Here is an 18,109-nt window from a genome sequence, read left to right on the forward strand (position 1 = left end):
TATAGTTAGTAGTCATTAGACTTATTAATGGAATAAAGGATCATCTACAGTTCAACCTACAATCTTCAATGACTGTTAAAACTGCCTTTGAGTGATTTCATGGCTGTGTGATTGAAGGAATGAGATTGAGTATTGGCTGCTAAGCACAAATAGTTAACTTAAAAGGTCTAAATATCTATTTGCTGTTATATACTTGTGTAGTAAAATTCACTCATGCTTTAAGGAGTAAAGGCAAAGACAGGCTGGTTAAAAGTGGTTAATATGTTTCACTCAATTCTGATCGCTTACTGTATAGAGAATAACGAAAGTGACGTGAACAAGAATGTGTCCATAGTACACAGATGCCCAACTCGCATTAACATTTTACATTTTACATGTTCAGTGGACCGTGAAATTGGGGTCAATAGTTTAATTTGGCATTAAAATTAGAAAGACCACATCATAGGGAACATCTGTACTAAGTTTCAAGTTGATTGGACTTTAACTTCATCAAAAACTACCTTGACCAAAATCTTTAACTTGAAGTGGGACGAACGGATGCACAGACGAACAAACAGACAGACAGACGGACAGACGGACAGACGAACAGACGCACAGACCAGAAAACATAATGCCCCTCAACTATCGTAGGTGGGGCATAAAAAGTGAAATCATAATTTTCTTATAGCAGCCAGTTCGGTTTAATTCTTGCTAAATAAGCTAATAAACTTTGCGATGAATTATTTACTTACAAGTCAATATTTCAACCTAAATAAATCTGTATTCATGTGATCTTCAATTAAACTCCTTAACTAGAGATAAGCTACATATATGTATGGCCATGTATTTAGTTATTAAAAGGAAAATAATGTCAACGTTGAAAGTGAAACAAGAATTTGTAATTTACATAGAATGAAATTCAAAACAGTGTGGTCCTGGCCATTGATTGACGACCTAAATTATCCCATTGACTGGGACAGATTAGGTGAACGTTTGTCTGTAACGACCATTGCTCACTTCTTGCTTATTATAGAATTTAAACTGTGGGGTCACCAAAGGTTCTTAACGCCTTTAATAATAAAATAATTCGAAACATTATTCAGGAATAACCTTTATGTTTTGATTTATATTATTGATATAAATCAACACATCGTATTATTCCGGATTCGTTTTTCGAATGTTTTTATTTAGGTGTTGAGAACCTTTGGTGACCCCACAGATTCAGTGTCTTTAACAAGTACATAGTGAGCAGTGATTGTTACCGACAAACGTTCACCAAATCTGTCCCAGTCAATGGGATAATTTAGGTCGCCAATCAATGGCCAGGACCACACTGTTTTGAATATGATTCTATATATAAACATTTTAGTATGTTATAAATTAAATGTGAGAATTTGAGACAAATCAGTGAACATGAATTTGACTACTAATGATTCTAATTCTGAAAACAAGAAAATATCAATTTTCAAGTCTTTGATTATTGCACTCAATGCAAGTAAACTATTATTTATATAATTTCACAATAAATCAATTTTATTTGTATAAGCCTGAAACATGATAGAAAATATCTTTGTCAGAGTCTTGTATTCTACCTGTTAATGATGAGCCTTGTACAAATTAATTATATATTTCGAGACATTTAAGTATAGTTATTCTATATATGTGTATTGCTATGAAACTTTATTCTGTGAAATTTAAGTAAATCATCAATTTCATCGATTTTGTAGCATAGCATGTCTGTACGACTAAAATTTATTTCCGTAACATTTTTATTTTCTTTTTTTTCCACATAAAATTTAAAAGGATCTTTGAATAAAAAAATACATTATATATAAGAAAGTATGAATGTATGATAATCCAAAGTAAGCTTATGACAAAATGGGATATGGACCATAATTTGGTATTCGGCCTTTGGTTTCTTTTTGTATCCTTTTTTATAAGTTCTAAAACTTTAACTTTTATTCTGTGGGTTGTGTTGGTGTTAGAATAGTATTAATGGAACAATTGACTTTTTCAAGAAAAAAATAATACATTTTGATTCACCGTTTACATGACAGGAAACCAAACAGGAAACCAATCTTTATTTTCTTTATTTTATACAATATATTTCAAAAGACATAAATGAACACCATTACTAGTGTTACTTGCTTCATGTTAATATTTAAAATTTATTTTCAATGTTTAATTAAAGGTTTTTTTAAACGCGACAGGAAACCATAAGAAACCGAAAGCATTTTTTTAGTTTTATTTTATTGCAAATTCTGCTTAAAAAAGTCTGAACAGTATACTTTTTCTTAAAATCCATCTTAAATGTAACAGTATTATAAAACTCCTAAATATGTGCTTGTTTTGAAAACAATTAGTACAATTTATTCAGAAATTTCCATATTTTCTTCATTGATACAGGATACCATAATCGTTGTATCTTGATGTTTTAGCCAAAAAAATGTATTTATATTTGGTTTTGAAATTCCAGTTATATACAATTTATTCCAAATCATTGGCAATGTAAAATTCTTTAAATCCAGTAAAGAAAAAAACTTTTAACTTGGAATTAAAATCTTTAAAATAGGCACCATGTGATATTTGTGACCTGTACACCATCTACATGGTTTCCACATTTTAACCTACTTTAGTGGGCTAAAATCAATAAAGTACTTCCTTTCAAGTCATGCATGGAAAAGTTTACTTCTCCTTTGACAAGTTTATTGCGTTTCTGAAAAGTGTTTGCAGAACATGAATAAAAAAAAATAATTAAAAATTGTGACAAAGATACCAACTTTGTACACTACAAGTGTAACGGTATATTAACATGTATTTTTTATTAAGTTATCTTTTTTCACCTAAAATATCCAGTAATATTTACTGCTGAAGCAAAATCAATCCAACGAGCATCGGCACAATGATAAGAGACGTAATGTCGATTGAATTTTCCAAGGACCCTTTACATCGTTATCAGGAAACAAAGTGTGTCATAACGTCTGTCAAATCTGAAATCGATTTTGTCAAGTCATTGGGCATTTATTTTCACACAAGATCGTATGTAACATTATACACATAGGAAAAACAATAGACCCCCGGTGCAATCTCTTTGAAAATGGTATTTTCCTTTTTTAAACAAGACGAAAAACGGAAAAACGGGGTCGCCCCGATATTCCGACACCCCGTTAGTCCGACACCCCATTGGTCCGACACCCCAATAGTCCGACACCCCACTAGTCCGACACCCCGTTAGTCCGACACTTTTAATATAGATTATGACATTATATGTAACTATGCAAATGCTTGAAAAACATAATTGCAAACTGCATTCGTACATAAGATATATAAAATTTACACTCAAAAACATGCTAACAAATCTGTTCCTAGTGTCAATTTCTTGTTGAGATGTACAAGTACCCGACCACGTCCACTTGTATTTTTATCCATTTGATGAGTTAAGCCATTTTCAACTGATTTGTATAGTATAAGTTCTTATGTTGTACTGTTGTACATTTGTACCACTGTCCCAGGTTAGGGGAGGGTTGGGATATCGCTAACATGTTTAATCCCGCCACATTATGTATGTATGTGCCTGTCAGGAGCCTGGAATTGCAGTGGTTGTCGTTTATTTATGTGTTAACTATTTGTTTTTCATTTATTTATTTTTTTACAGATAAGGCCGTTAGTTTGCTCGTTTGAATTGTTTTACATTGTCATTTCGGGGCCTTTTAAAGCTGACTATGCGGTATGGGCTTTGCTCATTGTTGAAGATCGTACGATGACCTATAGTTGTAAATTTCTGTGTCATGTTGGTCTCTTGTGGAGAGTTGTTTCATTTGCAATCATACCACATCTTCTTTTTTATATATACATTGGCACGATTAAAACAATTTTAGGGGAAACAAGTTCCATTTCAGGGAATCGACAATCGCGGTTGACTTATATCAATTCCTAAAAGTTGTTTTATATATCCACTTGTTGAAGCCTACCTGAAAATTAGCAAAATCATAAAAACTTTAATTGAGGAACGTCGATTTTGTTACAGTACTATCTTCTGATTTCTTAACTTTTACTGTCTAAGCATTAGTAAATGCAGGTGAGCGACACATGCTCTTGAGAGCCTATAGTTGAATTATGTACAGTCACAAGATGACAGTATATATATTCTCTATGTAAATTATAAACTATGAGGTATAAACACAACTGGTGATAGTTTTCAAAAGGAAAATGCCTGTATAAGTAATTCCGTAATATTATGTTAATAAGGAGCTTACATACAATTCTTGTAATGCATTCGCGTGCATTATGGCCAATAAGACGACCCATGTATCTAGGTACCTGCGAACGCTATTATATATGTGTTATATTATCATGACTATGCTATGCATGATTTTTACTGATATATATTTCTCAAGAAGTATGAAAATTTTGACAAAGAAATGTTGTACACTCTTTGGTTGGGTGGTTGTCTCTTTGACATATTCCCCATGTCCATTCTCAATTTTATTAAAACAAATATGCTCTTGAAATTTCATTGGTTGTATTAATATACCGTATGTAGCTGATTATTTTCGCGTGTGTAACAATTCACGATTTTCATTGAATAAAGTATACATGCGAAATATTTTGGAAGTTATTATTTTGGCGGATTCATAACTTTAATCATACCTTTGCATGTTCACTTGCGGTATTTAATTCTGAGATTTTATTCTATCCGCGAAAATTTACACCCCGCAAAAACAACCCGGTATCCGGTATATGAAGCGATAAAGAACTCCATTTTGCATTCGCCATGATGACGTCAGCGTATGTAGATATATGCGCAGCAATACTTAATTAATGAACAGCTGCGCCATGAGCGCATGATATGTCCGTCGTCTTGTGTGTGAATTTTTATGCAATAATCAGTAATTATAGTTTCATACATGTATATGGCGTGACAGGTGAAACCCCCCTTTTTTTTTAAATCATCACCAAAAAGTATACAGATCTTTACATTAATATAATTAAGAAGTGTATTAAGTTGTAAGCAATGGTCATAAATTGTTTTCGAGATACGGCGCGACATGTGACCCCCCCCCCCCCCCCTCTCCCCCATTTTTTATATAAAAAAAAAACTCAATATCTCTAAATAAAATTTTCAATCAACACCAAAAAGTATATAGATCTTGAGATTAATAAAATTAAGAAGTTTGTAAGTTTTAAGCAAAAATCATAAATGGCTTTTGAGATACAGCGCGATATGTGAAAAACTACGCCCCTGTTTTAGTTATAAAGACCCGTAACTCAAAAAGTATTCAGATCGTTCGACCATCATAAGAAACAACTATGTTAAGTTTCATGAAATTTGGATGAGTATGCTGCGACAAGTTTACGCCGGACAGACAGATGGACAAACAAACATTTGTATACCATAATACGTCCAGTCAAAATTTTGACGGGCGTATAAAAAACAAACACAGAACTCCCATAACATTACTTTCAATATTTAAATTGCATTTATTTTGTTGATATTTTGATACCTTGCCTAGCTACATGCTTTTTGTAATAATATACATGTACTTGTTGCTATTGCAAAATCGAATACTGGTAACAAGTAAGAATATAGCGATCTTCTGATGAGACTTTCTTTGTAGTGTTGTTCATATCCTTCGAGATCACCTAGTTACAATTCAGGTTGTGAGTGCGAGTTTTTGTTTTAAACAACTTTTATTTTTCTTAATAGTCAAATTGAGCATGGAAATGGGGAATGTGTCAAAGAGACAACAATCAAACCAAAGAACAGACAATAGCCGAAGGCCACTTATAGGTCTTCAATGCAGCGATAAACTCCCGCACCCGGAGGCGTGTTTCAGTTGGCCCCTGAACAAAAATGTATAGGGACTGTTTTACTTGAACATTTGTAGTGTCCTTTCTTCTTATATACATAATAGGTCGATTTTTTTTGTTGCCTTTAATATAGATACTCTAGGGGTATCCCTTGATCTAAGTCGTAAAATTTCTGAATTTGTGTTCACTTTTATTTCAAATACAATAGATCTATATAATAGGACAAACAATAAACAATCAAATAAATACGGAAAGAACTCACAGTTTTCGGTTTTGGTCAAACTAACCAATGAATCTATATCTTTAATCAACAATATTGAATCAATTCATTTACCAATAAATGAGTTGAAGTTGAAGATTGTTGTTTGCATCTCCCGCAATGGAGGGATGAGAGGTAAGCAATTCCGTTCGGATAGCGGGTTAATTGATGTGGAAAGTGTGTGTTCACAGTTTTGGTATGCAAGTTATCTTATGTGTTCCTCGTAAAGATAACTATTTACATAATAGTACTATCGATGTGTCCCTGATTGCTCTAAAAAAAAAACTGGTTCAACACTAGGTTCACAAATTAGTAAGTTTCTGTGTATCAGCTTACTACTATTGGTCGGGATTAATTGTATTGTCGGACTATTGGTGTGTCGGACCAATGGGGCGTCGGACTAATGGGGTGTCGGACCAATGGGGTGTCGGACTAGTGGGGTGTCGGACTTACGGGGTGTCGGAACATCGGGGCTGCCCCAGACGAAACAAGTCTACAGATTATGTTTGCTAACATCCCGTTGGAAACAAAAACAATGTTTAGACCTAGTATTTCATACATCCGGCCGTAAGGGCGTGATCACATGTTAGTCACATGTTTCACGTATGACCGGAAATGATTAGAACTTAACGACAAAAACAATTTTAATAAAAATAAGGAAATAACTGGACTTCTGTTTCGTTTGAAATGTAACGCATAACGATAACGTCATTTTCTAACTTAATTATTAAGAAGAACAAAACTAGAATGTAAATCATCTCTGATTTACCTGTTTGAACTGCGAGAGTTCATATTTGCATATTGCTATAAAGAATTCTATTACAACAAAGCAGATTACATCATCTAAAATTTGCGTTACGAAATTGGAAACCAAAGTAACGCTAGTGTTCTTACACCTGCTACAGAAATACTTATTGTTTTCGGCATTTTCTTCTGACTATTCTTATTGGTCGATGTTCTTTATTATTTGAAAGCAAAAGTTACGAATTTGCCGGTGACGATTATCTATAAATCAGTCAGCGTTATGCACTTCGGAAGCGAAAAGTAACGCGAGAAACGACACAAAAATACTGTCGTATAATCTTTGAAATTTGTTAATTTCAATTTTTTTTCTAAGGAAGAGTAGCATACACTTGTATGTTGATAAAAATAAAGGCATCTTTAGATGTAGTTACAACTTTTCTTACAGTAATACACATTTTTATCACTTTTCTATCATTATAGGAAACGAGCCCAATAGCAAATTATGGTCCATATACCAGAAGTTAAATAAATGTCAATGTTAAGTAATGGTGTCACTAACAAAATTAAAACCTCAAGATGGATTTCGTATCCCTCAGACATGAATTCCCTTGATTTGACGCTTGAACAAAAACTTATATCACAATAACTTCAATGAATTTTACCATATAAAAAAATATAAATACTTTAAAAAGATGGAAACATTTTTTTTTTATCTACTTAAATTATTGTAAAATTTATTAATTTACAAATCTGACCATCATTTACCTTCAAAATCTTATCCACTTACAAATCCACACAAGTGTTAGTTAATCCACTCAAAAATGCTGTTTGTAAAAAGGTTTGGTATTCAGTATTCGTTAAAGTCATTGTTACCTTTATAAAAAGGTACATGCAGTAGCGTAGCTGGGTCATTTTTACGTGTACGCCCGAACATTGGTGAGGGATATGAGGGGTGCCAACCGCTCAATGTTAAAGCACCTGCTGGGAGTGGGTTCGAAAGGGACGAAGCCCCCGAAAGCTATGGAGAATGAGACTTTTGACTTCAAGATGGGTGGAAGACTTCAAGTTGATATAGCACGTCATATATCTTAATATTTTAACTATATTGCATTAAATTTAAAATTGGGCGTAGTCCGTGTACTTTAGAAGCTAACCTGTGTGTTTAAGAATATTCAATGCAATTCTTGAGGTCTATTACAGTGGCGTAGCTGGGTCATTTTTACGTGTACGTGTACGCCCGAACCTTGGCGAGGGATATGAGGGGTGCCAACCGCTCAATGTTAAAGCACCTGCTGTAAGTGGGTTCGAAAGGGACGAAGCCCCCAAAAGCTATCGAGAATAAGATACATTTGTACCATAATGATTTCTGTCAGTAAAAAATCATTGATAGCAACATACTTTTGAATCTAAATGGTTTATTTGTTTTGGTTAAATTTTGTAATATGTTAACTTATTCATCGTGTTAAACTGGAACCTAGCCTAATGGTCAGTGGTTTAAGAGAAAACGTCCAAACCAATATTACTTTTAAATAAGTTTAAAGAGTGCCGTGAGTCAGCATACAATCGACAAAAGCACCTTTTAATGAACACAAAAAAAGTTCTGGAACACCTAGGATTTCTTCCCACGAAAAGTGAATCAATGTTATATCATTCCTTTAAAGGGATTTAAAAACAAATCTAAAATTTTCTTTTGATATTTTTTTCTTGATCTGGAATATTTCACGACAATCTATGAAGGTTTGTAAATTGAGCATGTAAAAAATTTTGCTTAAAGAGGAGTCCGGCTATCTGTCTATTAGAAAAGAACAGAAAATGAATGAAAACAAATGCTTTCAAAATTTTAGCTTTAGACATTAGTCATAGAAAAAGCTTCTTCGGCATTTTCATAAAATTCGATGAAGGTTCGACAAGTAGTTAATGTAATTGAGAAATAACAAAATGTGCGCCCAAACTGCGACCACTTATTAATTGCAGAAAGAAGTACATTTTGTCCTTAAAATGCGGGAAATTTAAAGATATAATTGAATTATTATTATTGCTCTGAATACTCTTTTGATCATAAACAGTTTCTGTCCAACTTTCGTAAAATTTCACGGAGATTCATTCAAAAGACTTTATCCACATTCGAAACCTTAATATTGACGCCGCTTTGTCTCGCTTTTGGGACATAAATCACAGGCTCGACAAAAATACAAACAGCAGACAGTGAATTGCTTAAAATATAAGAAAAGTACGTAGAATTCATAGTAGATTCAGACTTTTACAAAAGATTCGAACAAATATATTAAATGATCTATTTGAGTAAATTAAGTCCCTTTTTATTCAAAATTACAATCCATTGAAAAAAGAAGCACAAGGATGATGTTCTTTTGACCAGTTTTTCTTATTCTAGTTTCTATGTCGATTATTTGTTTTATTTTCAAAATTCAAGTGTACGCCCGGGCGTTTTGACGTAAACGTAGCTACGCGCATGTACATGTAATATATCTTTTTATTATTAATTGACAGGTGGGTATATTAAGTGACACTTTAAGTTACTTATGAGAACAATTAACAATTAAATCTTAATTGGATTATATCATAAATATTAATAAGTATTGATTATATCAAGTTAATTGGCTGGACAGAGAATAAGGTGTCAAAAATATCAGAAGTTTTTTTAAAATGATATAAAGACTTTTACAAACCATTACCAAATTTTGAACACACAAGGAAAAAGGATTGGAATAAGCAAAATAAGTTGAGAAAATTAATATGCAAACAAGAGGCTAACAAAAGCCTGAATTGCAATCCTGTTCAAAATATGTCTTGTTTCGCTGATCATTTTTGCTATTTTGGGGGATAAAAAAGGCGTAATTTTAAGCAAAAGTAAAATAAGAGATATACTATATAAGTAACACATAGCTGAGAGGGTGATAAAGCAGATTGTTACCACGAGAAAACATTGTCAACCGTTCATCCATTCATCTTAAACAAATCTAGTCTTGCTATTGGTGATTGCTATCTTAACAATGTGAAATATCTATAAACCAAAAGAAAGCACTAAAAGGATCTCAATACCTTCTGGAAATGGGGAATCTAATTGTATGAGGTCATATGTCATCAGTACAGTCAAACTACAGTAAAGGTCATAAATATGACTGTGGATTCATTTATTTTCGTGGGTACCAATTTTCGTGGATTGTGGAAAACTTGCATATTTGTGGATATTTAAATTCATTGTTTGAGAAAGTATGCATACTTTTCTACATTGGTTAGAGGTATAGAGGGAGGGTTGAGATCTCACAAACCTGTTTAACCCTGCCGCATTTTTGCGCCTGTCCCAAGTCAGGAGCCTCTGGCCTTTGTTAGTCTTGTATTATTTTAATTTTAGTTTCTTGTGTACAATTTGGAAATTAGTATGGCGTTCCTTATCACTGGACTAGTATATATTTGTTTAGGGGCCAGCTGAGGGACGCCTCCGGGTGTGGGAATTTCTCCCTACATTGAAGACCTGTTGGTGACCCTCTGCTGTTGTTTTTTATTTGGTCGGGTTGTTGTCTCTTTGACACATTCCCCATTTCCATTCTCAATTTTATTCCTATTGAAATTTTGTATTTCGTTAAACATTTAAATTTGTGGTTCTCCTGTTCCCACAAAATCCCTGAAAATTGGTATCCAACGAATATTAATGAATTCACAGTAAGTGAAAACATGTCATGTCAGGTCAACCTCATCCTGTCTGGCTGTTTTAATTGTGTACTATGCATCTTTTTTATGCCACTGCTCTTATCATCAGCTATCTGTTTTCCATAGAGGGTGACCTTTTATATACAGAAACAGAAATATTAGTAGGACTAACAGACAGAAACAGAAATATTAGTAGGACTAACAGAAATATTAGTAGGACTAACAGACAGAAACATATTAGAAGTAGGACTAACAGAAATATTAGTAGGACCATGGAAGTATTATATTGACAGGAACTCCAACGAAAAATTAGCACATTCGCACCCCACTGATTTCTTTAGGGAAATAAAAGGTTCCGATTCAGTATGTCAAGTATGTGATTACTCCTTTGTGGGGTATCTGCGATGCCGCCCTCGCGTGTGTAGTTTACAGAAACTGATCTTATCACGTGATCTGTTATCGAGGGTCTAATTTACCTACCAATGTAAATAAACACGGAAACTCCTGTGGCTAATTGCGAATCGCTACATGAATAACGACACCTGTTTCTATTCAATAATTAAAGACTACAGCTGAAAAAATCTTAAAAATCGGTCCATATTTAACAGAATGACAAAAGAAAAATAACTGTATTTGGAAAGATTAAGGTAAGATTATTTTTAGTTTTGTCTAATATGTTTTTATCACTAGAACTAGGAAATCGGGAAATATCGGATTATGCAGATTACATGACTCTGAAGTAGAGTGTTTGCAGAAAATAATTTGATGTCCGTGTAGTGTGCCTGATGGCGCCTGATAACTCAAATTTTAAGTTAAAGATTGTAAATTTTAATCGAGTGTAACACAAATATTAATAGTTTTCTCGATCGTAAAATGTAACTTAACATATTTATAGAAATTGTTTTAAGCACTAAGAGGTGGATAATTATACGCCCGTGATTGTCTCTCCATATAGTATGTATCAAGTTAAAACACAGATTACATGTACACCTTCTTTTTTTTTTTTAATTCAACCTGGTCCGAGATTGCTCTGGCGTCTGACGGATTTGTTTTGGGAAATTTATAAAATTTTCTTTTTGTTGAAATGAATGAAACATTTGACACGGGACTTTCAGTAAACAATCCAACAAGTGATTTGTTAGCAGTAAACCTCAATTATACATGCAGATTACAACTATTTGTTTCCTTACACAAGACATTTATTATAATTCAATATAAAAATAAGAAGATATGATTGCCAATAAGACTACTCTCCACCAGAGATCAAATGAAACAGAAGTTTCAACTATAGGACACCTTACAGCCTTAAACATATTTTAGCAAATCCATTTCATATATGAAAAAAATTCTATTGGCCTGATTATGCACAAAACAAATAACAGAGAAACAAATAAGCGAATATAAAGAATAAATAGATATTTGCGATTGAAAATGATGTCCATGCAAACGATTATGTTATTTTTTCAGTTGTTTTTTTTTTAGGGGGGGGGGGGGGATCATATGGCATCTGTTTGAAATTAATTAGTTAGTTGTCAGTAATGATTTTGTTTCACATTGGTAGCGCAAAAGGGGGATGGTTAATTTTTTACTACAACTGAATCAAATGAAGAATAGCATTACTTTTTTTTCATTTAACTGATATGGCGGAACTTTGCCGTTTATGTTGTTCTACTATTCCACACACTAAGAATCATTTGCCATACGATAAATCAAGATTTTCAAGGGATATAAAACTTGCCTTAAAAGTTGATATAGAACAAGACACAACTAGTCATCCACAGTATATTTGTGAGTCATGCAGAATGAAATTAAGGCGCTGGAGAAAGAACTTTAATAATCGGAAAGTAAATTTAAAGCCAATTAATATCAATGTCAAGTTTGACTCTTAATCCGACACATTTTGGGTGGAAAAATTTTGTTTTGCAGTCGGGTCCTTTACACGGAATCATCTTTTCTATTGAACATGTTTCAGATTTACAAAAGCAATAAAACTCTTCAATTTCTTCTCCGATAATTTTTTCAAATTCTTCATCATCAAAATCGTGCATGTCCATATTGATTAGTGAAATATTTGTAAATGTTGATAGTTTATTAACATAGAAAACCTAAAAACTATAAATTGTCAACTGCCAAATATTGGCATGGTCGTTAAATGTCATATCCTTGACATTTATGTATACATCCGGTTACTTCGGTAAATTCCGTAATTACGAGTATCCCGAAAACGTCGTTGAACCCATGCATCGATACAACTAATTGAAAGATGTCAAATTAATTAACAGATACTTAAAGATTTTGCGGCATCGCATTATAAACGTTTGAAGTCGGTTTGTTGGAGTTCCTGTCAATATAATACTTCCATGGTAGGACTAACAGACAGAAACAGAAATATTAGTAGGACTAACAAACAAACATATAGACTGACATTATTTACATACAAGTGACAAAACTTGTCCAAAAAAATTAAAATGTTAAAATATTAAAATACAAATAATCTTCATAAATGTATGGTAAAGTTAATGTTTCAAATTAGAATCAATATTTTACTAAACACCAAGTTGCAATGTATAATTGAACCACTATATTGGGTTGTTATCTTATATATCTGACAACCAACTGCAACAGATGCAACTTTAATCAAACACCCTCGCACAGAGTCCCGTCACAACTGTTACAAATAACATACAACTGTCATAATATCAACAATAAATATCGTAAACTGTCATAAAATTCATTTACCTCAAGCAGCTAAAATCCTAGTAAAAATTTCTCCATCTTTAACACTGAGTAATAACTTTCGTTGTTATAGCAGTCCAATCTGTTGCAGTCTTTTATGTTTCTTTTCGTAGGAGGTTTATATCATCATTTCTTGTCCATGACATCTTAAGAAATAGAAGAAACATTAAATCAATAAATCACATTATAAAAGTTCAATAATAAGATTAACCTGGTATTTCTTTGGTTTTCTTTGTCAGATTTGGATTTGTCTTTTTAGTGATGAATGACCATGTAATGTTTGGTCATTTGTTAAGTGAAAGGTGTGAAATTCCTTAATAAAGGGCAATAACTCTTCCTTCAACATTAAATAGAAACTGTAATATTTTTTCTAGATTTGAAACTTTGATGAATGACTTTAAAACACAATGCCTTGTACTTTTATATCAATGTTGCATAACAAAGGGCAATAACTCTTTCTTCAACATTGAATAGAAACAGTAAATTCCTCAACAAAGGGCAATAACTCTTTCTTCAACATTGAATAGAAACAGTAAATTCCTCAACAAAGGGCAATAACTCTTTCTTCAACATTGAATAGAAACTGTAAATTCCTCAATAAAGGGCAATAACTCTTTCTTCAACATTGAATAGAAACAGTAAATTCCTCAACAAAGGGCAATAACTCTTTCTTCAACATTGAATAGAAACAGTAAATTCCTCAACAAAGGGCAATAACTCTTTCTTCAACATTGAATAGAAACAGTAAATTCCTCAACAAAGGGCAATAACTCTTTCTTCAACATTAAATAGAAACAGTAAATTCCTCAACAAAGGGCAATAACTCTTTCTTCAACATTAAATAGAAACTGTAAATTCCTCAATAAAGGGCCATAACACTTTCTTCAACATTGAATAGAAACAGTAAATTCCTCAACAAAGGGCAATGACTCTTTCTTCAACATTAAATAGAAACTGTAAATTCCTCAATAAAGGGCAATAACACTTTCTTCAACATTGAATAGAAACAGTAAATTCCTCAACAAAGGGCAATAACTCTTTCTTCAACATTAAATAGAAAATGTAATTTTTTTCTTAAATTGAAACCATGATGAATGACTTTCAAACACTATGCTTTGTACTTTTGAATCAACATTGCATAACAAAAGCCAATAACTCTTTATTCAACATCAAAACTTATTGAAAGAAAATTTGGGTAACAAAGGGCAAGAACTCTTTATTCAACATCAATTCTCATTGAAAGAAAATTGTATCTTTTTTCTTGATTTGAAACTATGATGAATGACTTTGAAACATAACACTTTGTACTTTTCTATCAACATTGCATATATATTAAAGAAAGGACAGCAACTCTTAGTTAAACTTGTAGCACTAACATCTACATTCTTGCCCTGAACAGCAACAATTTGTCACCTTTTTTTAATTCCACTTCAAAGGTAACAAAGTCTTCCGTCATTATAATCCCTATGTAACATAACGTAGTTTGATTCAATTATTGTACACAAGATTTGTGGTAGTCGGCTGATTTAAACGACCAACAATCAATCAAATGTAAATACAACAGTTCAACGATCCTTTATTCCACAACAATTGTGAATTATTCTCCCTCATGATTTCTCAATATATATTGCTATAACACATCTGTGTTAATGATTTACAGTATATTTTATTTCTCAAACACTAACCCCTAAATCAGAGATAGTTCCTGAAAAGGTTACTTCCTATTATAACAATTTAAATAGGGAAAAAAGGGGGGATTTCTATCGTTTACAATCTTTATCTTTGTTTGATTTTTCGACATTTATTGCTACCTTTTTTTGATGAAAAATACTTAAGTTAAAAAGATACACCAGGATCAGGAAATGTGCCAAATTTCCCTAATGATAATAACTTTACACCAGACTCAACTCTTTTTGTAACAAAATATTCAAGGGGTTTTCCAGGTCATTCATCAAGTTTATCAATGGAATCTATAAGACATGCAATGGTGTTTCAGGTTAGGGTGAAGATAAGAGAGTGTTAAAAAGTATTAACCCACTGCATTGGTTTTTATCTGTCCTAAGTCAGGAACCTGATGTTCAGTGGTTGTTTAAGTTGACGTCGTTTATAAGTGTTATCATTTCTCATTTTTTATATAGATTAGAATGTTGGTTTTCCTGTTTGAATTGTTTTAAACTAGTCATTTTTTGAGGAAATGCTAAAATGATGAATTTTAAAACATGCTACCAAAATTTGGAAATGACAGCTAACTATATGTATTTTCTACGAAATTTTAACAACTTAAATAAAAATAAATGCTTTTCGGATCCCCAGTTTCAAAGTAATTTGGGATTCCTGTCTTCAGATGTTCTAAGCCTTTTTTACATCACTTTTAATACGACATTTATTTGTTCTTGCTTTTAGTATTGACTCACAGTAATTGAGATATTGTCTGAAATTACCATTGTGATGGCATTTATAAGGCTTGCATGCAAAAACATAATTTTCTTTAAAATAAAACACCAATAAGATGTCCAAAGATGAACACATTAGCTGTAAATCATTCCAGACATATCAAATCAATTCACTTATAGGTGTATCAGACATTCACTCAGACAGATTCTATGAATATGCTTATTGGAAGACAATCAACTAGACTTAATAAGCATTTTGAGATAGCTCCTGTTATAATGCCGTTAGTTTTCTCGTTTTGAATTGTTTTACATTGTCAATTCGGGGCCTTTTATAGCTGACTATGCGGAATGGGCTCTGGTAATTGTTGAAGGCTGTACAGTGACCTAAAGTTGTTAATTTCTGTGTCATTTTGGTCTCTTGTGGAGAGTTGTCTCATTGGCAATCAATTTACCACATGTTATAAGAAACCTTGTAAAATATGCTGTGACCAAACCAAAATTTTAGTCAACTGAATTCAAGACCTTGAGTCCCCATCATACAGAAAATCTATTTTACAACTAGTACATGTATCAAACATTTTCAAGGCAATTGTGAAATTCTAAACATCTGGAAATTGGTTAAAAAAAATATGACAATATGACTGTCACAGGTGTAGACAAAAATATAATATTTCAGTGGTAAAATCTATGTTTGTAAACTAGTATTACCGTACATGCAAACTTTAAAAAAAATCAGAAATTTATCTTCATTTTAAATGCAAATATAAATTCTTACCTATTAAAAGGGGAATCAATTACCATAATAAGCAATACACATGATACAAGGTCATACATACTCCATATGTTCTGTACATAAACTAATATTGACCTTATTTCAAATTAAATTTGCGTAACCAATATTTTCTAAGGGCAAGTTAACATTTCATAGCAATTTAATTTTAAAACAGTATCAAAATGGATTTATCTTGACATTATTTGACCTTGGGCAAATTTGACACATAGAGATACAAACACTGTTACACGTCAATGTAAAAATTGTATTACTTTCATCAAAGCTGGGTCCAATTTGGTCTAAATCTAATCAATTTCTCATTTTTCATCCCCATGGGATACTTAATACATATTTTTTTCTTATAATTGTATTTGCATTTTACAAAATTACTTGTTATTTAGATCTTTCTGACAGTTTATTGATTTCTAATTACTGTTAACCAACCTTTTTTTTTGCATATACTTTTGTGCTGAGCCCGTTCTAGCTTTAACTTTGCAGAATTTTATGTTTTTCAATAAGGGGAGATCAAAGATTAACAAATTCACAACTATTTATATTCCTGTTATTTTTTCAATTCACAAAAATCATGAAATTAATTGGTTCATGTAATACAGTATATTAATAATTAAATATGGAACAAAAACCACCAAGTTTTCAAGCAATTAACATAACTATTTGACAAAGACTTGTTAAAAAAGACACCATGGTAATAGTTGTCAAAGAAAATTTAGAGGTCCGAGCCAACATTCCAACACTGATACTTGTTCCATTAACCCCAATCAATGAACAGAATTTCTAAAAGCTTTGGTATCACCCACTAAGATTCATTTTGTTTTGACTGTGCTAGAAGGTAGATTATAATAGAAAAAATTTAATAATTGTGGCTTATATTTTCAAAACAATTTTTTTCAGTTACTATGGGGGAAAAAAGGAAGTTTTCAAGCAATTAATGTAATTACAATAAAGACTTGTTAAAAAAAACACCATGGTAATAGCTGTTGAAGAAAATTTAGGAATGGGCAACATTTCCACTCTGACCCTTATTCCTTTAACAACAAAACTACTAGTTTATATAAACGGAGAAGAAAATATTGAACAGAAAATAAGGATGAAACCCCAATCAATGAACAGAACTACTGAAAGCTTAAGATTTGTTTTGTCTGTGCTAGAAGGTAGATTATAATAGAAAAAGTTTAATAATCATAGCTAATATTTTCAAATTTTGTCAGTTACTAATATAAGTAAAGATATCAAAGTAAATGGTGCACATTTCACTTTATTCATGATTATACCATGGTTGTCTGTCATCTAATAAGAATATCTTCAGACAGAAAGGCAAATATCCACCAGGATTTGTTTCAAAGTTTATCCATTGATTAACACTAAATATGCTTCCATAACCATTGTCATCATGCATTAGCTTAACACTGTCAATATTTGATAAACTGTCGAAACCGGGGAATTTCTGCAAGTTTTGTAAGATAAAATTCCAAATCCAATATTCTGACCAATTCCAGGCAATGCTTAAGTGCAAAAACTTAATTTGTTATCTACAAAAAAAAATATTGCTCTCTCACATGACAACCCTGATATCACTATATTCCGTTAACAAGAAGTTGGTGGGCAAATGAAGAGTAGCACACAGTAGAACATAATGCTCACATGAAGCTTAATTCCAAACATCAGAGTTGTAGTTCCCTAGAAAAAATGTGACAAAAATTTCAAATACAATCATTTTGTGTCAGA

General features: G+C 32.2%; 2 protein-coding genes across 6 annotated transcripts in view; one reads left to right on the top strand and one right to left on the bottom strand.

Moving 5' to 3' along the window:
- Nucleotides 1-18,109, bottom strand: part of LOC139503873 (uro-adherence factor A-like) — a 126,471-nt gene that overhangs the window by 92,622 nt on the left and 15,740 nt on the right. For 4 of the 5 annotated variants that reach the window (XM_071293838.1, XM_071293833.1, XM_071293834.1 and 1 more), the window contains one exon: nucleotides 13,202-13,344. The gene's annotated coding sequence lies outside the window, so the exon portion shown is untranslated. Of the gene's footprint in view, nucleotides 1-13,201; nucleotides 13,345-18,109 lie in introns of those variants that run through there. The other variant, XM_071293835.1, reaches the window with a different exon arrangement.
- Nucleotides 12,103-18,109, top strand: part of LOC139503985 (putative amine oxidase [copper-containing]) — a 49,502-nt gene continuing 43,495 nt past the window's right edge. Inside the window, exon 1 of the mRNA XM_071294034.1 lies at nucleotides 12,103-12,250. Coding sequence (XP_071150135.1) covers nucleotides 12,103-12,250 — 148 coding nt within the window. The remainder of the gene's footprint in view (nucleotides 12,251-18,109) is intronic.

Source organism: Mytilus edulis, chromosome 14 (genome assembly GCF_963676685.1).
Source record: "Mytilus edulis chromosome 14, xbMytEdul2.2, whole genome shotgun sequence".
In the NCBI taxonomy this organism is placed as follows: Eukaryota; Metazoa; Mollusca; class Bivalvia; order Mytilida; family Mytilidae; genus Mytilus; species Mytilus edulis.